Source organism: Chamaea fasciata, unplaced genomic scaffold (assembly GCF_029207755.1).
Source record: "Chamaea fasciata isolate MVZ Bird 193981 ecotype frontalis unplaced genomic scaffold, bChaFas1.0.hap1 SCAF_4, whole genome shotgun sequence".
Taxonomy (NCBI): domain Eukaryota; kingdom Metazoa; phylum Chordata; class Aves; order Passeriformes; family Sylviidae; genus Chamaea; species Chamaea fasciata.
The window spans coordinates 27,477,756-27,497,066 of NW_027094089.1; the positions used below are offsets into that span (position 1 = coordinate 27,477,756).

At 36.7% G+C, this 19,311-nt stretch overlaps 1 protein-coding gene across 1 annotated transcript in view; it reads left to right on the top strand.

The window, feature by feature from the left end:
- Positions 1-18,878, top strand: part of IL31RA (interleukin 31 receptor A) — a 32,549-nt gene extending 13,671 nt beyond the window's left edge. The window contains exons 5-16 of the mRNA XM_066181161.1: positions 470-636; positions 1,796-1,947; positions 2,604-2,769; positions 3,393-3,475; positions 4,014-4,230; positions 5,460-5,642; positions 8,357-8,458; positions 9,856-10,002; positions 11,955-12,095; positions 13,296-13,389; positions 14,927-15,005; positions 15,840-18,878. Coding sequence (XP_066037258.1) covers positions 470-636; positions 1,796-1,947; positions 2,604-2,769; positions 3,393-3,475; positions 4,014-4,230; positions 5,460-5,642; positions 8,357-8,458; positions 9,856-10,002; positions 11,955-12,095; positions 13,296-13,389; positions 14,927-15,005; positions 15,840-16,436 — 2,128 coding nt within the window. The 3' untranslated portion in view covers positions 16,437-18,878. The remainder of the gene's footprint in view (positions 1-469; positions 637-1,795; positions 1,948-2,603; positions 2,770-3,392; positions 3,476-4,013; positions 4,231-5,459; positions 5,643-8,356; positions 8,459-9,855; positions 10,003-11,954; positions 12,096-13,295; positions 13,390-14,926; positions 15,006-15,839) is intronic.
- The last annotated feature ends 433 nt before the right edge of the window (positions 18,879-19,311 follow it).

Consider the following 19,311-nt stretch of genomic DNA (forward strand, 5'->3'; position numbering starts at 1 on the left):
ATTGGTTTTTTCTCCATTTTAGCTTTGACATTTTAGGTTTCCACCTTTTTAATGTGGAACTTTCTTATTACTTCTGGTGTTTCTATATTTTATAACTTAGCTGCATTTTTGAAGCCAGAAGCTAAAACAGCCATTGAAAGCACATTTCAATATTATTCCTTCCCGTGTAAGCACAGACTTATTAACCACAGAGTGAATTGGATTGCAGAACTGTTTCCAGCCAAGTCTAAACATTAGTTTTAATCCAGGTATCTCCCTAGCTGAGTTTAGCATGTGACTACAAAAGCACTGGTACAAGGGGGCAGGGAAATTAGCAAAGGGTATTCATTTGCACCAACATGTCATATAAAGATGTTCACTGGTAGAAAAACTTGCAAGCTCAAAGATATATAAATAATAACCTAACAACTTGTTTGAATTATACTAAGAATGTCTAGTTTCTAACTACTTTTATTTTTCTCTTTTTTAGGATGAGTTCTCCAGATACAGTCACACCCTGCCAGAATACAACAGAGTCATGTTCATTTTTTTATCCACATAATGTTTATAGTAATGATTTTTGTTTTCAGGTGGAAGCTAAAAATGTTTTGGGTGAATCCTTAACAGAGTGTGTTTCTATACCTTTGCAAAGAATAGGTAATTGAAAGGAACGAATAAAGATTTAATTTATCACTTTTCCATATAAAATTCTTCTACTACTGCTGTTGGTGTTACACCAGTAATTTTCAGCAGTTTCTTGATCTTACTGTGAGGTGGTGAGAGATGACAGGGTGTTGCTTGCATGCTATGCAACATCTAACTGCAATGGTATTTCTTTAAGATGATGTCTAATACATCCATTATAAATTTTTAATTACTGAGAAGTAAAGGCCATATATTAAAACTTGTTGTCAGCTTAATTGGTGCTCAAACTCCTAACATTCCTGAGTGGTACCAAATATCAATGCAATACCTGGTTGTAATGAATAGTGATATCATAATTTCTCAAGGGCCATCCATCATTTGCTCTGCTATTCACTTTCTGGTTAGGAATGTTAAAAAACCCCACCTGTTGTATGTGCTGTAATGATTGCACACATAAGCAATAATATTACGTCTACCTCTTTTCCCTCTGTTTTGTGCTTCTCCTCTGTTCGTTTTGGTGGTGTAGTTAATCAATTACCCTTATAACTGACTGATTTTTGCTGCAACACTCGTCATCAGTCATATCCTTTATTCCTGAGTTCAGACCTACGGTGTCTCCTCATGGCTCTTCACATTCTCTATGCCAGCCATATCTTTTCTCATTGCTAGTCCATTCTATCCCCATCATCTCCTTTACACTTTTCTCCACCTCAGATTCTTTTCAGCTAAATTCTTTCTTCATCTGCAGTTCAGTCTTGTCAGATCCCAGCTCTGCTTCATTTGTTTTCCCTGCTGTTGTCTCTGGGTAATATTTTTCAGTGCTGATACAAATGAAAGATGTCTGCACATCTATTTGAGAGTGGTTTTGTGCGTAGAATCACAGAATTGTAGAAGGGCTTAGGTGGGCAGGGACACCTTCCACTAGACCAGGTTGTTCGAAGTACCATTTAATTAAATCAGTTATGTGTGCAATTTCTCTTACAGGTAACTTCCCATATGTAGAATTATGTCTATAAAATAAAACTAAAATAAAATAAAAATAAAACATGAATACTCTGACAGGATGTGTGTTACTGGGATAAGGATTTAACTTCTCGGAACACAGAGAGAGAAATTCTGAACTTTTATAGAAGCATTTTCCTCTCTTAATGGTTTTGTTTCTTCATTCTAGAAAAATTTGCCCCTCCTGAAATACTTTCAGTTAAAAAAATCCCTGGTATAAAGCAGTTACTTACAGTAACCTGGAAAATGCCTGAGAAGATTATCCCTTTAAAACCTATAATTTGCCAGATTCAATACAGAAACTTGTATTCAAACTTTACCGTAAGTTACATAATTTCTCTTTTGCATGCCAGTTTCTTTGTGACTAACTTATTATAAGAATTTTTTCTCTTTTCATTTGCTTTTTCATTTTAATCCTATGCTGATAATCTTTGGGACAGCCCATGGCCACACTGTTGTATGGCTAAGAGCTAGCAGGCCTTGTAACTCAGGAAAGATAAACAAGACAGGAAACCAAGTACACAGCTGACTCACAAACGGGGGGAATCACTGCTTTCCCCAGGATGCTGTTGTGGGACATTATTGTACTAATGGCTTTAGCAGTAACCACTTGCTTCCCACCAGTGGGAGCTGCATTCCTCCAGCAGCTTCTGTGCACAGCTGCTCTTGAGTCACATGTGAGCTGCACACTGTTCAAGCCACAGGTCAGTCAGTAGAGACCTAGTTTGGGATCAAGTTTTTCAAACCCTGGAGTTTTACAGGGAGAACACACAAAGAAATGAAGTGTAAAACAAGCAATCTTGAGTTTCAGAAGAGTGAGGTGGGAAACACAACTGCTGCATCTTTTGTGGTTGGTTCTTTTTGGGTTTTTTTGGTGGGGTTTTTTTGTTTGTTTGGTTGGTTTTTTTAAGAAAATAAGTCCTATATCTGCATGCAGTTTTATATCAAATCATTTTTGTTCATGTACCTATTTCCAGGAATTTGTCAATGTCTCACTGAATTCATTCAAGCGTACAGGATCATGTAATCTCACAGGTCTGTGGGACTCCACAAACTATTCTGTTGCCATTCGGTGTATCAATAATGAGTCAGCATTTTGGAGTGGATGGAGTGGAGAGAAAAATGAAAGCACAGAAGAAGAAGGTAAGTTGCCTACCTGTAAGTTTTCTTCTGATATATGTGGAGGCATTAGGATTTGGTAGGGAAAAACTGTGTTTCAGCTTATTATCTTCTATTGAATTTAGAATCCTGTTGCTTAAGTGGAGCATATGCATTTTGTTTAAAGATAGAAGAGGAAAACTGAAAGATAACAGCAAGTACTGGAGGAGATTTGAAAAGTAATTCAAACAACATAGGGCTAAGGAAGAAAACAGATGTGTAGACAGTGAAGAGAGGGAAAATTAAGAGTGTAGATTAAGATTTAACAACGCAAAGTAAGATAGTAGCAGAAAAGTAGTACAGCATGTATGTTCCATGAAATAAATTCTAAGTAGTGAAATCAAAATGCCAGTTATAAAACAAGACTAGAAAATCGCTTCTAGGAGACTCTAGAATTTAACAAATAGAAGCGAGCTGCAGGAAACTTAGTGAAAGAAAGAAGTATGTAGTTAGGGGAAAAAAAGGCATAGCACCACAGAAGAGAAAACTTACTAAAAGTGAGTTTCTCTTAGACTGTGTTTGAGACATTTTGATTGTTTTCACCATATTAAACTGCCTTTTTAATATAGCAACAAATTACAAGGTGTTTTTTTTTTGTCTTTAAATAGCTCCTTCAGGAAAAGTGGATTTGTGGAGAGTAATTGAGTCTTCACACTCATCTAGAAGTAGATCTGTACATCTTATGTGGAAGGTATATACATTTTTTGTGAATTGATAATCATATTGGTATCATGTAGCTGATGTTGTATTTAAGTATTTTAGTTTGTAGGACTTATAACTGCCATAGGCATTTGCTGTTATCAGAAAAAAAAAACACTCACTGAGCTAAATTAGAATTGAAAAGGCTTTTGTTTACTGAATGGTAGATGAATGGAGTATTGTAATCTGTGAGGAAAGGGAGCATTTAATTGTGTTCAAATCACTGGAAAATCTCGTTGAAAGTCCTTAAACTGCATTTAAATAATCCAGTTTACCAAAGCTGTGTTTAAATTCACTTTAATCTTCTAGCAAAGTGTCCAAAGGCTCTTTGCATTTCAAATCTCAGCGTTTGACTTTTGAAATCCACAAAGGAAATTGTCGTGGCTGTCTGTCCTGAAGATGGGCCAGAAGAAAATATCTTGCTTTTCTAAATGCAGTATAATAGTTTTGTAATTTGATCTTTAATACGGCATATATTTTTGTTTGTGCAAATAACACTGCAAAACATTTACTACTGTATATTTTTTTAGCCATTAAAAATCTTTCCGCCTTCTGGGAGAATTCTAGGCTACAAAATACAGTATTTTCCAGAAAACAAGACTGCACGTAAAAGGACCAAAAACTCTTCTGAAAAGAAAATCACCTTACTTTTAAATGAAGAGGCACATATAATATCTGTCACTGCCTATAACTCTGCTGGAGAGTCTCCTGAAGCTATTTTGAGGATTCCATCCACTAATGAAAAACGTAAGATTTCTTAATATCATATTTTTCTCATTAATGGAAATGGGATTTTTCATGATGTCTGTTTAAGTTCTGATACAGTGGAAGCAAAATTGTGCTAAGGACTTCTGTCATATGTATCTATGTATATCTTGTCATGTTTTGCTGTCACATATCATATTTCTGCTACAGACAATTATTGTTGGGGGTTTTGTTCTGAGATACAATTGTTAAGGTATTTATACTTTGTGATGTCTTACTGAATTTCTATTCTATTACTTTCTGAGGGTTTTTTTTTGGTTGGTTTAGGTTTTTTTTCTAACTTTACACCTCCCAAATAAATTTATGGAATGCTACCCAATTCTTTTGCATCCCTTTGTTATCTCATAAGATTAGTTACCACAGGGCACTATTGCAGAGTATTGAACACCATCATTCAAAGATATGATGAATAAGAGTCTCTGAGTTGTGTTAGTGGAAGCAGGGAGAGAAGCCTTGTGTTTAGTCTCATTTCATATGCATTCCTAGAGTACCCATCCTACCCACTGGAATTAGGAAGGGTTAGGAAGCTGGTCTGCTCTAGCACAAGAGTTGTTCTTTGGCTCTTATGTTTAATTCTGATACTGCTTTGAGCCTTGTGTTGCAACATCCTGCTGGCAGCCATGGCCTGACAGAGAGGTTGTATTTGACACTCTTGAATCACTTCTAACATCAGTTGTTCATGATGTAAGTGCAAGTGTCCCTCTGGAAATGCTCAATCAAATTGCATTTCTAATCAGAAAACTGGATATGTAGATTTAATGTAATTGTATCCTAGAGGTTGCTGACTACCACCCTATCCACTTTTGCATCCCACCACAAAGGTGTTTTTTCTTTATTTTTCTATGTTGTGATGTGCTTCCTCCCCACCACATACATCTTTTTTTTTCTCTGCTTCATCATGTTTTTTTTGCCTCTACTTTGGCAGGTTGGGTTTTCACTCAGACTTCCATTACCTCTGTTCTGCAGGCTGATGGTTCACCTTTGCTTCAGTATCATTCTTGAGATTGCTGACTTGCTTTCCTGTTACATTGTGTTTGTCATCTTGATCAAAAGTGCTTATGAGCTACCTGCAAAATTGGTAGTAACTTGGTTTATAAAGTTTTACACACTGCAAAATTTGGATTCTGAAAGAGAGACCTGTTATTGAATTCTCTATGTTTTTGAATCTTTTACGAAGACAGAGTTGCTGATATTTTCTGTTAAATTTTTAGCCTCTCAGGTGATTGAAACAGTAATAACCTCTACAACAAATGAAGAAGTGGTGGTGCAATGGATAACCTCTGAACCAGAAACAGCCAAATATGTGGTTGAGTGGTACGAGGAATTGGAGATGGACCCTTTTGGTAGATCATGGCAATATGTATCAAATTCTACAGAGTGGAAAAATAACAAAAGTACGTTTATCAGTTACAGCTGTATTTATACATAGATTGGAAAGAACAAACAAGGATGAACTCAAGCTTTCCTCAGACCATTTTCAAACATACGAGTATTTTTACATGCTTTTTTGAGATCTCTGCAGGTAATGTAACTGCATTTTTTAGTCTTACAGATTTTTATGCTACATGCAAGGTAGTGTTTGCTCCCATATAAGATTAGGCTACAGAATTGGTGTTAAAGCAATTCTGTGGTTTGATCTTAAATCAGTAGGGAGGCCTGTGACTGATGTCACTGATGTGACTCTTCTAGCAGAGAAATCTAGAATGAAAAAAGAATTGACTATGGGAAAAGGTCATGTTCCTTCATGTGTTTTAGAGAAAGAACATCATAGTCCTCCAAGGGCTGCAGGGGGACAGCTGCTTCACCATGATCTTCACTACAAGTTGCAAAGGAATCTTTACATTCCCTGTCCCAGTATGAGTTCCCAGCTACGGGAGACAGTCCTTACTGAACTTTTCCAATGTGGGTCCTTCCACTGGCTGCAGTTATTCACAAACTGCTCCAGCATGGCTCCCCTTTGAGGTCACATTCTTCTTGAGGCATTCACCTGCTCCGGTGTGGAGTCCTCCACAGGCTGCAGGTGGATGCTCTGTTGTAAACTCACACATCACAGTCTCTTCAACTCAAGTTCACACTGGAGTTCCAGCCTGTCCAGTACATCAGCACAGAAACAGCAGCACTGCCCCTGCCAGCCCAGGCCCCATCCCCATGGCTGTTAGCAAAATGTTCTCAGGCGGTGCTGCACTACAGCAAGCAGCTAAAGCAAAAAGCACCCACTGTCCCTAGACTCTAATACCCAGTCAGGCAAGCGAGCCCTGTGGCAAGAACAGGAGCCTGCTTATCACTAGCTGAGCAGCACTAACAACTGTGAGTTCAGTCTAGTCATACCGATCAAATATGTCATTTTCTCAATGGTTTGACTCCTGTCTGTGTCCCCAAAAAGGACTGTCATGGTTTGACCCTTGCAAGCAGCTGCTCACTTACTGCCCTGCCAGTGAGATCAGGGAGAGAATCAGCAGGGTAAAAGCAGGAGAGCTCATGGGTTGAGGTGAAGGCAGTTTTAGTAGGGAAAACAAAAGCCCTGCACACAAGCAGAATAAAATGAGGAATGAAGTCACTGCTTCCTGTGGGCATGCAGGTGTTCAGCCATCTTCAGGAGAGCAGGGCCCCATCACGTGTAACTGTGACTTGGGAAGACAAACACCATCTCTCCAAATGTCCCCCCTTCATCCTTCTTCCCACACTTTATATGCTGACCATGATGTCACATGGTCTGGAATATCCCGTTGGTTAGTTGGGGTCACCTGTCCTGGCTGTGTCTCTTCCCAGCCTCCCAGGCACCCTCAGTCCCCTCACCACCATGGCAGTGTGAGCAGCAGGACAGGCCTTGGCTCTGTGTGAGCTCTGCTCAGGAGTAACATCTCTGTGTTATCAATCCTGTGTTCTGCACAAATCCAAAACACAGCCCCATACCAGCCACTGGCAAGAAAATTAACTCTACCCTAGCTAAAACCAGCTGCGGTAATGTATATATAATGGCCATTGCAATAGGTATAAGGGAGTGAAAGAGCAGCAGAAAGCTGATACAGTGCAGGGATCTGTTGATAGCCCTTATTCTTGCTGAGCAAGCTGCAGAGCTTAGGAGGAATGATCTAGGAAACCCTTTACACTGGTTTCATTCCAGGGGTTGTAAAGCTACAGATATGTTCTCTCAGAATTGATGGGAGTTGTTGTGAGTAGTGGGTGCACCCTGTTGGTTACTTGGCTTCTGGATTGTTCAGAGTTTAAAACTTCATTTCAGGAAGCTGGAACTATGTCTTGAAACATAAAGTTCTGCTGGAGACATCTCACTTGGGACAGTTGTACCTTTGAGTCAGGTTTGTTAGAAGCATATCTGCAGCTGGCATGACTGGAACATCAGTGCAGTATTAATAGAATAGTAGAGTATTGTGAGTTGTAAGTGGCCCAGAAGAATCACTGAAGTCCGAGTCCTGGCCCTGCACAGGACAGGACACTCCAAAATTCACACTGGGTGTCTGAGAGCATTGTCCAAATACTTCCTGAACTTTCCCAGGCACTGTGACCACTGCCCTGGGGGGAGCCTGTTCCAGTGCCCAACCACCCTCTGGGTGAAGAACCTTTTCCTAATATCCAACCTGAATCTTCACGACACTGTTACTTGCCATTCCCTCAGGTCCTGAGTGTTAAGAGTGGGAAACCCCGCTGCTTTTTAATCTGATGTGTGAGACAAAGTTGTCTCTTGCAGAGCAGTAAACATAAATATATGTGAAATTAAAAATACTACCTTCTGGTGTAATTTTATACTGGTTATTTGAAAATAGAGACTTCCTCTAAAACCATAGAGAGTTTCGAGATGAGTGAGTGAATTCTAATGGAGAAGTTGTATGATGCTGGAGTATTATTACCCATTCAAACTATTTCTAGTGAAAAATGAGTCAGAAACCATCTGCTCTTACAAATACTACTATGAAAAAAACATTTTAAAGCCAGAAGTAAGCATTCAAATCAATTATTACATATTACATTTGCTAAACAGTTGAAGAAAATAGTAACAGTATGTTTAGAATTTCCTTGTGATTTAGTCTGTTTTCAATGTATTAACATCACATAGAGATTATATGTAAATATTCTTTCCTTTCCTTTACAGAAAACTTTAAACCATTTATATGCTATAACATCTCGGTGTATCCTATTTATGGAAGTAACGTAGCAGCTCCATTTTACACACAAATCTATGCTCAAGAAAAAAGTAGGTATTTGAAAGTAATCATGTTGTGAATGATGTATTGTAGTCTGTTTCTCAGGATCTATTATCTTTGAGTGATTTGGTACTATTGTTATTTGAAAAAGAGATGAAGATGGTGGAAAAATCCCCAGGTTTCAGGGTTCCTTATTTCTGTTCTGTTCAGCAACAAAACTGGTCTATAAGAAAGTATTCATCTTGTGATACAGGTACATTGCTGCTTGCAGCCACTAATTTTTTGTGAAGTTTACATATTGTTTACAAAGCATTTGGAAAGAGTATAGCTACAAACACAAAAGAAATTTTTAAACTAGCTATCTCTTCAGTGTTGAAGCTCATTTAGGTATATAATTATACTTGATTTTAATGCTTAATTATATTTGTCAGTCTTAATATATGAGGAAGTTCTACTTGTAAAATAAAATGGCTAGTTTGAAAGCGTACTTTTTGTTAAATTTTATCACATAATAATATATTTATGGTCTTGCACATAAAAAAGATAAAAAGAAATTATGTTTATAATTGGATAGAAACTATGGATGAAGTAATGTTTTGTAGGGGAAGGGGTAAAGTTTCTTTATTTGTAGTTTATTGTGAATTCAGTGATTTATACAACCAGCTATAAGAATGTAGTTTACTAGTAATTTTAAGATTCCATGTGAAAATATTGATTAGTGTGTGTGTGCATAAATAGGTCTATGTGCATGCACACATAGTACAATGCACCACTAAAGAACAGTAATTAGTGGGGGAAGGCAGTGGAGTATTTCGTGTTTGCGTAATAATTACTAGCACAATCAGAACTGTGTTTTGAGTGCTTTCCTGTTTATAGGTAGCCGTGACAACACTATAGGTTGTTAGAGAATGGGAAGGAAGTTATTTATTTTAAAACTGCAACACAGAGAACTCTTTCTTCAGAGTTATGAGCAATGAGTGTGAGGTGGTATTGTGTAAGTGGAAAGGCTTTGTTCAGTGTGATGGGCAAGGCTGAGGGTGCTGGAGATGCCACTTGAATCCCAGCCCTGCCAGAGACCTTCTACAAAGGCAGTGGCCTTGCGCCTGAGTCCCCCCCATGAGTGCACAAAGGATAATTTTCTTCTTGACCTCTCCCTGATATTGTAACAATAGAACCTTTTAATGATTTCAAGGTATTTGAATACAGTAACACCTAGAACTGTGCAAATGCCAGAATAGATGAGGGGATGTTTTATCCGAAGAATTCCTACATTAAAGAGAGTGAGAAAAGTTAAGGACTGTGTCAGAGCGCTGAAGTTACACATTTTCTCTTGCATATGTTTCCCCTAATGTTACTGGTATGTGTAAAATAACAGAGTCGGGTAACACTGCAGTACGTTGACTTCCTTATTTTACTACTTTTGCTATTTCATAATGCTTCTCTGTAGAGCCATCAGAGGGACCTGTGGCTGATACGGGCATTCTGGGGAAAAATGAAGTTACAATAAAGTGGAATGAGATTTCAAAGGCTAAAAGAAATGGATTTATCACTAACTATACAATATTTTATAAACCTGAAGATGGAAAAGAATTGAGTAAGTATACATTAAACAACAGTACTTTCAACAGGGTTATGAAATTTTTAATCTCTCTTCCATCCTGACACACCTTTGAAGTCAATGGAAAAAGTCATGTCAGGAGTAGAGGAGCTAAAATATATTGAAGAATCATAGATTCTGTGTAAATTCATAGATCATAAGGGTTCAGTGAATTTGTAAATTTCTTTTATGTCCTTGGAAGGATATACCTTCAGCTTCTGGAAAAGTATGGTGGAAATTTTCTATTAAGAGATTTTTACTGTCAATTTTATATTAAAAGCAAATTTGGAAATTACAGTGAGATAAGCTGGCAAGAAATAGTTGCTTCAGACATTGTTTTAGATCAGTTTCTTCAGATGTGTTTGATTTTCGGTGCTTGCCACTGCTTTTGTGGTCTGGACGCTGACCAGCATAAATTTGAGCAAACTCCTAATCTCTACCTCAGGAGTAGTGTCCATACAATCTGGGGGTGCGATGGTGTCTGTTCAAAACTTCCTTAGTTTAACTCTCAGCAGAAGCTGTCATGAAAAGTGTTTGAGTGACCTAAACTTTTCTTTCTATATTGTTTGTGAAGAAAGTTGTTGGATCATTCAGTGCTTCAGAATTGAATTTTTTTTCCTCCCTTTTTAGACATCATTGTTATCAGGCACCTGACACAATCTCTTTTACAAAGTTTGCAGACTTAAAAATCTCGTGATGCTTGTTTCTTATGAATATCCAGTTCAGACCCAGGGCAAGAGCGTTCCTGGTAATTTTTAAATGTGAAAGAGGAAAGCTAATTATTTCTGTCAGATATAGTCACCTGCACATTGTTTTTCCTACTAGGTTGGTTTCTTAGTCATTTAATGCTGACTGCTCTGTGCAGGGTCATTCGTGAGACTTGGAGCTTCATGTTACAGAGCTGTATTTCTCCGTATTACGTGGAATGTAAAGCAGGCCTTTTAAGGACTTCAGATTATTTTCTTTAGAAAATCAGCTGTGAATACCAATGAAAAGGAGTTGAATTTAAATGGCAAAACGTGCTGTACTGATGTTTTTTGAGGCTTCTCTGATGTCATGTGTTCTTGATAATAGTACAACGTGAGGGTGTGTGCCAAGGTGACTTCACTGATGGCCTTTTAACACTAGTACTTCAGTGTCCCACCCTTGACTTAAGAGAAACTCAGTTTATTTCAGCTTGGGGCATACTGCAGCATAAGTATTTCCTGTGTGTTTCTTGATAGAACTACTGAGGAAATGAGTTGCCTTTGACTTTATGCACCAGAAAATGTTTTAGTGACTAATTTCTTACATGAACATTCATTTGGTATTGTTAGTAGACACTGGATGATAGGATACATGCACTGCTTAAAAAAATCTTTAGGTGAAGCATTACATTAGTTTCAGTACTGGAGAATATATTGGAAACACTGAGTTGTATTAATAAAAGCATTTTGAAACTTGGAAAAAAATCTGTTGATTTTGGCTGTCCTTTGAATTTATTGGGGTGGTATCCCAGTGCTGATAGATGACATTGTTTTGGATGATCAGAGTCCAACTGTGTGTAGTAGTAGAAATACAGTTGAATTTCATAAGCTACAGAAACTAATTGAAGTTCCTAATTTCTGAGCCAACTATTTTGAGGAAATAAAGTCCCCAAGGCACTGTTTTTAGTGATAAATGGCAGGAGATCGTAATTCACCTATCTTTATAATTAGCAAAAATTTTTTTTTATAAAAGTAAATTCGCGATGGTTCAGGTTTTTGCCTCAAACTTTTAAGTAGTACTGAGAAATACTGTTTAGTAATATAGGTTTTGTCTTTTAAAGGACTGGTAAGGTCACTTTGTATTTCAAGTTACCTTTAAAATAGTTTGGGATCTGTTAGTTTAGAAATTGCTAAATAAGTATACAGTTCCCTGATACAACATTACTTTTGTGTATTTACTGACATAAATCTTCTCCTAAAAAGATGAAACAGTGAACTCCAACGTTCTGCAATACCAACTGAAGTCCTTACAGTCTAATACACAATATACTGTTCAGATCATGGCAAGCAACCAAGCTGGTGGAACCATTGGAGAGCAAAAAACCTTCAGGACTTTGAAACTGGGTAAGTAATGATGCAGGTTAGTTATTACTATTTTAAAAAATGGGTGTGGAATAAGAAATACAGGACGTTGTTTAGGCATTTGTTAACTTCTGTTTGTTTTTTAAGTAGTGTTGAACAAAACAAGAATTGTGAACAGTAGTTGAATTTAACTTAATTTCACTGACTATCTCACAGACTGAAAAACTGTCAGAATTAGAGGTCAACCCCAAAAATCTTTATTTACTTGTAAAGCTGTGGAATACTTGTTGTGGTTGTTTGTGGAAGCAGCAGTGTGTATGCTATCAGCTGTGGGATGGGATGCCTAACAGTTCATTAAAAAATAGACTTTTCCATCTGAGAGTTTTACAATAACCACACATTGTATTGTATCTGTTCTGGTATGTAAGCTTAACTGATATAAATGAGTGCAGAAGTTGTGGTCAGTGAGTGTGTAGGGAAATACCTTTTCCTATCTCCTACTGTTTGTTTTAGCCAGATTTGACAAGGAGTTTGGTATCATGGCAGCAGAGCAGAATCTCAGACATTTCCTCATTTCAACTTCTGGAAGAATGTTCTTGGTACACTTCTAAATGCCCCTGGCACTCTGGTACTTGGAAACTAGCTCAGAAATCTGAGCAGTGTTTCAGTCAGACTAACAGTATATATATATTTTTTTTTCTGATTTAAAATCTATCTCCTGCACTTAATTTGCTATTTATCTTTCTGTAACTTTTGTTAGCGGTGACACTGACCAGCAGATTTAGGTGAGCGTAGAATAACAGGTGACCAAGAGGTGGAACAGTTTTCATCCTAGGTTGCTTTCAAAGGTTGACATGGCATGACCCAAAGCAGCCTGATGTAGTTTCAAAGTTGCATGAAGTGATCTACAGATAGGCCCTCCAATTTAAATTTCAGTGTGATTCTGTTAAATGAAGGAAGTATTAAAATGTGATAATTCTGTTCCTAAAACATCCTGGAAAGTCTCATAATGACCTTTTTTCTGGCTCAGTAACTGTGGCTTGTTGGATTCCAAATACTCATCTTTTGACTCATCACAGAATCCTACAGTTTCTGAGTAATTTCGGCTAGTTTTGACAGAACTCTTTAGAATTGTGCTGATTAAGTGACTTGGATATTAAAAATCAGCTGTCTTTAGGGAATACCTGAAGAAATTACAATGTGGACTGATTGGTGGTTTTATTTCTTTGTTTTTGTCTAAAGATAAAGAAGATCTCCTTTTTATTGGTATGCCTGTTGGGATAAGCATGTTGTGTCTGATAGGCCTTTGGATAACGTGTGTTTTGAAAAAACATGCGTGAGTATATTTTCTGCTCTCTAAAACTGAATGCAATTTGAAGTTAACTTGTAAAATGGGAATTTTTATTTATTTTGTAAATGCCTTTGTTGTGTTCCAAACCAATGTCAAAATAGCAAACAAGCAAATGAAGTAACAAACAAGTGTACAGGTTATATTTTGACTGCAGTTTATGTGCTGTAGTCCAAAAATAAGTATTAATTTTAGACAGTTTAGTAAATTGAAAGAAAATAAATGAGAGAAACAGATCTATGTATCACCTACATCAGTTTATGTAAAATGCTACATACATGCCATTTGCAGTTCTATGGTCATTTAAGTGAGGGGTGCAAACTCAGAGTCAGTTTCTGAAAAATTAATTATGCCAAGAAATAAAGCTTTCTAGACACTTTTAATATGCTAGGATGGTACTAGGACATATTTCACATAGCCCCTATTGCTTATCTTACTATAACAATATGACTCTTACTAGTTTGGGATGCTCCCCTTGAGCTGCAAGGGAGTAAGGAATAAACCTAGAAATTACACTGTGTGAAAACATTTGGATGCTTGATCCTAGAGTATGGATCCGTATCTGTACGTGGTTCGTAATCCTTTCATCTGCTTTCATCCTTTGATCAAATCTGTCCCCTGACAGATTTTAAAGTTTTTTCTCTGAGCATGGGGATTCAGTACATTCCAAAGATGACAGTGAGGCTTTTTGATGGTTATAAAATATGCCTTTCTTTCACAAGAAAAGTGATTAGGTTGTTTGCCTGATGAGAATGTTAAAAATCTGAACTATTTTGGGGCATTCTAAGCTATTGGAACCAATACTGTTGTCAAGTGAAGCATCAGATAAAGCTGAAGAAGTAATTTCCATCCCTTTTACATCTTCATCTGTGTTGAGTATCCTGATTTTTTACAATAGTAAAAACTTTTTTTTTGATTGTGAAGAATACTTTGAGATGCAGTAGAATGTTTATATTCCTGTGTAGATCAAATTGCCATGTGAAAAGTCAAGCTAAGGACTGGTTTTCATTCCCTTACCTTTGTAACCGGTGTCAATGGGTGATTCACTGAGTGAGCTTCATTCATCTGTTGTTAATTTAGGAACTCAGTGTGGCTCTAATGTGGTGTACTGGTATGGACACAGAACAAAGGTCACCTGAGGTGGCTTTTCACTGAAGACACACCCTGAAAAATGATCACAACAGTATTTTTATACTGCCTTATTTTGGCATTCTCTTATTTCATATACTGTTTAGTTGAATAATATAATATAGTAACACATAATATATAATATAATAAAAAATGGCTTTTGTGAATTAATAGTTTTTCTGCAATGTGTCTGTAACCCAAGAGATCTTGTTGAGATCTTTAGTAATAAAAATTAGTGTATGGGAAAACAATTTTATTGAAAAGCATTGTGTTGATATAGAAAAGACTTCCTTTGTGCCAGTTTGATACTTTGGCAGTATTTGGAATTTCTAGTGATTTGTTATTTTAATAATCTATTTCTTTCATAATTTGTCTAAAAATCCTTTCTCAATTATAGGTTTAAAAAGGTTTGCTGGCCTGATATACCAAATCCTGAAGAGAGCCTTGCAGTGGAATGGCCTCCTCCTTCATCTATGGTAATAGTTGGAATTTTATGCATTAAAGAAGGGATCAAATTGAGAGAAATCCTTTTCTTTTCAGTCATTTTATGAATCACCCCCCCCTCTATTGAGTTCCATTCTTCTTTTTAAGTGCTGCAAAATGCTCTTTGTAGTATTCCAAAACAATAGAGAAGATGCATCTTCATAAAGTATATTTGTCTAATTTTTATAGGATATTGAGAAGTAATGTTTTGAAGTGACAGAGTGGTTGGTGGACATGGTTAATTTAATAAAGTAAATTAAATTTGCACAGGCTATTGAGTCTATTACATCAGGTTTCCACATCTTCATACCTCCTCCCTTATCCACAAAAAATGTATTGCAACATTTAGTAAGATGTGGTATATGGTTGTATGAACAGTTCTGTCTTGTTATTTTTTAAATATTTATTCCTTATTGATGTTTGGATATTTATTTGAATGGAGTGGAGTTGATCAGGTTTACACAGAAACTGTAATTTGTGGATAATGGTATTTAAACTTTTTTCTCAAAAATGTCTGGTTAGACTAGAAAAGATGGATACAATCCAAACCTGATTCTGAGCCTTCACTTAAGCTTGTTATTTCATTAAACACAGAAAACCTAATGTGAAAGTGTTTAGCAAATGGAGAGAATAACATTGCTTTTTTAAGTACTCATTCACATGTAACTGTATCCCATCTGAAATGCACATGAACTCTTTGCTAGTGCAAGTCTGAAATTATGAGTCAAACAGAGCTCAAAGAACAAGAATTTACTTATTAAAAAAAAATAACCTGATGCATTATGTAACCCTTTATAACCCTCCAATTTATCTCTTTGTACTGACAGAATAATTCATTTTTGAAGAGAGTGTCATCTCAGACTAAAACTGTAGACTTTGAAGACATAAATGTTTTGGAATATTGTTTTCATGAAGAAAATCAGGAAGGATCACTATTAATAAATTATGAAAACCATGTTTCTGAATGTACTGATATTAATACAGAAGGCATAACTTACAGAGATGAAAAGATACTGCATAATGAAGAGAATGAAGTTGCTAAATGTTTTTCCCCATCCATTCCCTATATAATTACTGATCAATTTACCAGAAGTCAAATGCATTCAGCTTTGATACCAGTGAAGGAAGTCCAACCCATAGAAATGGTGGTAAATGATTTGTGTGGATCCCAACAGAATCCAATTAAAAATGAAGAAAATGATGATGAAGTTTTAAAGCTGGAAGATTTCAATGAAAAAGCACTGTTTAATCCATACCTTAAAAATTCGGTTAAAACAAGGGAATTTCTTGTTTCTGAGAGCTTGCCAGAACACAGTACAGATGAATGCAAAATCCAGTCAAGTGCCTTACCTCCTTTTCAACCAAATGTTCCAGCACAATCCTACATAATGCTGGACATGTTCAGGCTGCCCAAAGCTCAGTAGCATGTGAAAACTCCATCATAAAATCCACCTGTGAGATATCCCTTGCCACTGCTGCTCAGAGGCATTCTTATGTTCTAAGGTGGGTGATCTCAGTAAATTTGGATGGGAACACCCTCTTCCTTCAAATAGCTGTGAAATGATTTTTTTACACTGTGTGTGTACACGTCAGAGTTCACTTTCAGTGTGGATGTTTGGGATTTCTGTTGGTTTGGGTTTTGTTTTGGTTTGGTTTGTTTTGTTTTTTTTTACTGGACATGCCAATAGTGAAGCAAAAGAAATAGCTTTTGTCATTTCTTCTTAGTTCTCCTGTATCAGCTGCTAAAACAAACTTTATTTGCTGCAAGAGTATGCAGCAGTAAAAGCAGCTCATCTCTTTCTCCCCACACGAGTCCCCAAGGCTCAGCTCTGATGGGGAAACATGGGCGGACTTGAACAGAGTCAGAATCTGCCGAATTCTTCCTTCAACTACATGAAACAGAACTACTTTCCTGTTCTTATTTCCCTTGATTGTATTTTGTCTGGTTTTATATATCATGTTTCTCTTGTTTTACAACTATTTTCTGGGTTTCAGTAGTTGTCTTTTTGTAGCCTGACTCTTGAATTAACAGTTTGGCTTATAGTTTTTTGTCTTTAATGAGAGTATACTTGCTATGTTATCTGCATTTTGGAAAATGCTTGCTATGTTGCTTCCTTTCCTTTCTCATGTTTTTAATAGTCCTCAGCATTTTGTGCTGTTTTTATTTCTCCTGTTTGTTTCCTGCTTTTAAAAACTGCTTACTGAAGGATAACTTATCTTCTTGTTCCTTTGCTTCTAATTTGTTTCAATTCAAAACTGCATTTCCTAGTTAAGATTTTGATATTTTGAACTGAAAAAAAAATCAATTAAATGTGGCATCTTGTGTTAGAATAAGCACTGAGTTAGGAAGTTATTTTTCAGGGAGGTAATGAATAAACAATACGTCTATAAAATCTTCCCAGATATTTTCTGGTAATTGATTTAGGATTAGGTATTTCTACATGGAGGAAATAGATAACTTTTGTCATTTGTTTTATGATTTTTTTAAGTCATAAATCAAATTGTAGTTTCCATTTTGCATATCAGCAATTAAGCAGTAAAACAATCACACTGATTTTTTTAACAAGGAAGAGGTCATTGTTGTAAAACTCTTACCGAAATACTCTGCTAAATAACAGGTTTAAAAAGATGGAGAGTCTAAGTGTATTAGAATAGAATAGTTCAGTATTTCACATATGGGGGAATATGGTAATTTTAAGACTTTGAACTATTTTTACAGTATTTAGAGGCTTGATGTCATCGGTCTTGTTTGCACAAGATTGTAGTTTGCACAGCTGCAGACTTCTTCCAGGGTAAAAAACATACAGGAGTTATGGGGATAGAAAAATGAGAGAGAAATGTGAATAGGATTAGGAAGCCTTTTGTTTCTGTGCAGGGAGAGGAGTAGAAGAATGGAAAATATATCATAGACATGAATGAGGAGACTGAGCCTTTCCCTGGATGCAGTAGCTATTACTTGCATTGTTTTGTGGCAAACTGTGTAGCTTTGCATTTAGGATCTTTTTCTACAGTTTGGAAGCTGCTGTAACTTAGAACAATGTTCCTCTAGTTGCCAAGAAAGGATGGGAAAACAATTTCTGCAAATGTTCCTTATCCAGCAACACTGATTTCCACCTCTCATGTTTGTTGGATCACTTTCTCAGCCGCAGTGCTCCAAGATGAAATGCATGTATGTTTGCTCTCATCAGCCCTTGCTTACTTACCTAAGTCATACTCTGAAATTAGGACAAAGCTTTGGTTAGGTGAGTGCTTTTTTCTGCTGCTTCAATTGGTTCTAGACTTCTCACTCACAGCTATATTTTCTCCCCGGGCTCAGAACTCACTGATCCCATCATAGCAATTTTTTCCCTTAAATCTCTGTGATTTTTTAATATCACAATATATAAAAATAAACATATGCAGAGATATTTTGGGCCTTTCTTGGAATTGTTTAGCAGCCATATGAAAGCTGCAGATTCTGAGTTGCATGTTTGAGGCAGGTAAAAAGTGAAAATAATGCAGCCTTTAGGGGATCATTAGAAAGGGGAGATTCTTGCAGATGACTTGGGTAGGTTATCCTTGTAACAGTTCTTAGGTTCTAGAGGGTGGGAAGTACATCCTTCTTTTTTATCCCACTTTATTTCCTTCCCTATTGATATTCTGCTTTTCTGTCCTCATTTTTCTGCTTCTGTTCCCCATTAATTTCTCAGAAAAAGCTAAATGCTAGAAGTGGGTTCAATACATTCCAGAATGTGAGGCTACCTTTTGCACATGCTTTGGAATGAAAGCTTCTTGCACTTGGTTTGTTTTGCACTGGGAATTGTACTCTTTCTGACCTTTTGCAATTTGTCTTTCAAACTAACACTGTGAACCATTAAAAAATTAAAACTGAGAAAACGTGTAATTTTTTTTTACTGATTTATACTGAATACACCATTTAAACATTTTAGATTTTCATATTCACATAGAATAGGTCTCACTTTGGACTACTGTTTATAGGGTCACAAGGGAGTGAGCTTTAGTCATAGTAATTTTCTACGGTGACAATTTGAGTTGGTAACTTTCTCTGAATGTTCAACAACAAAAATATTCCACTTAGGTTGTTATTCATGCAAGAAAAAAATAAGTTTCCAAGTCAGTTTGTTAATGAAACAGGTACTTACTAGACAGCACTAATTCCTGGGAGCAAACAGTGGTCTGAAAAAATCAAGGGGAGCTCAGCCCAGGTGCTGTTTGTCAAGGCCAAGGACTAATGAGCATTTCTCAGATTATAGTGTGGCTGATGAGGGAGTGTGGGATGCACCACCAAAATCCACCCCA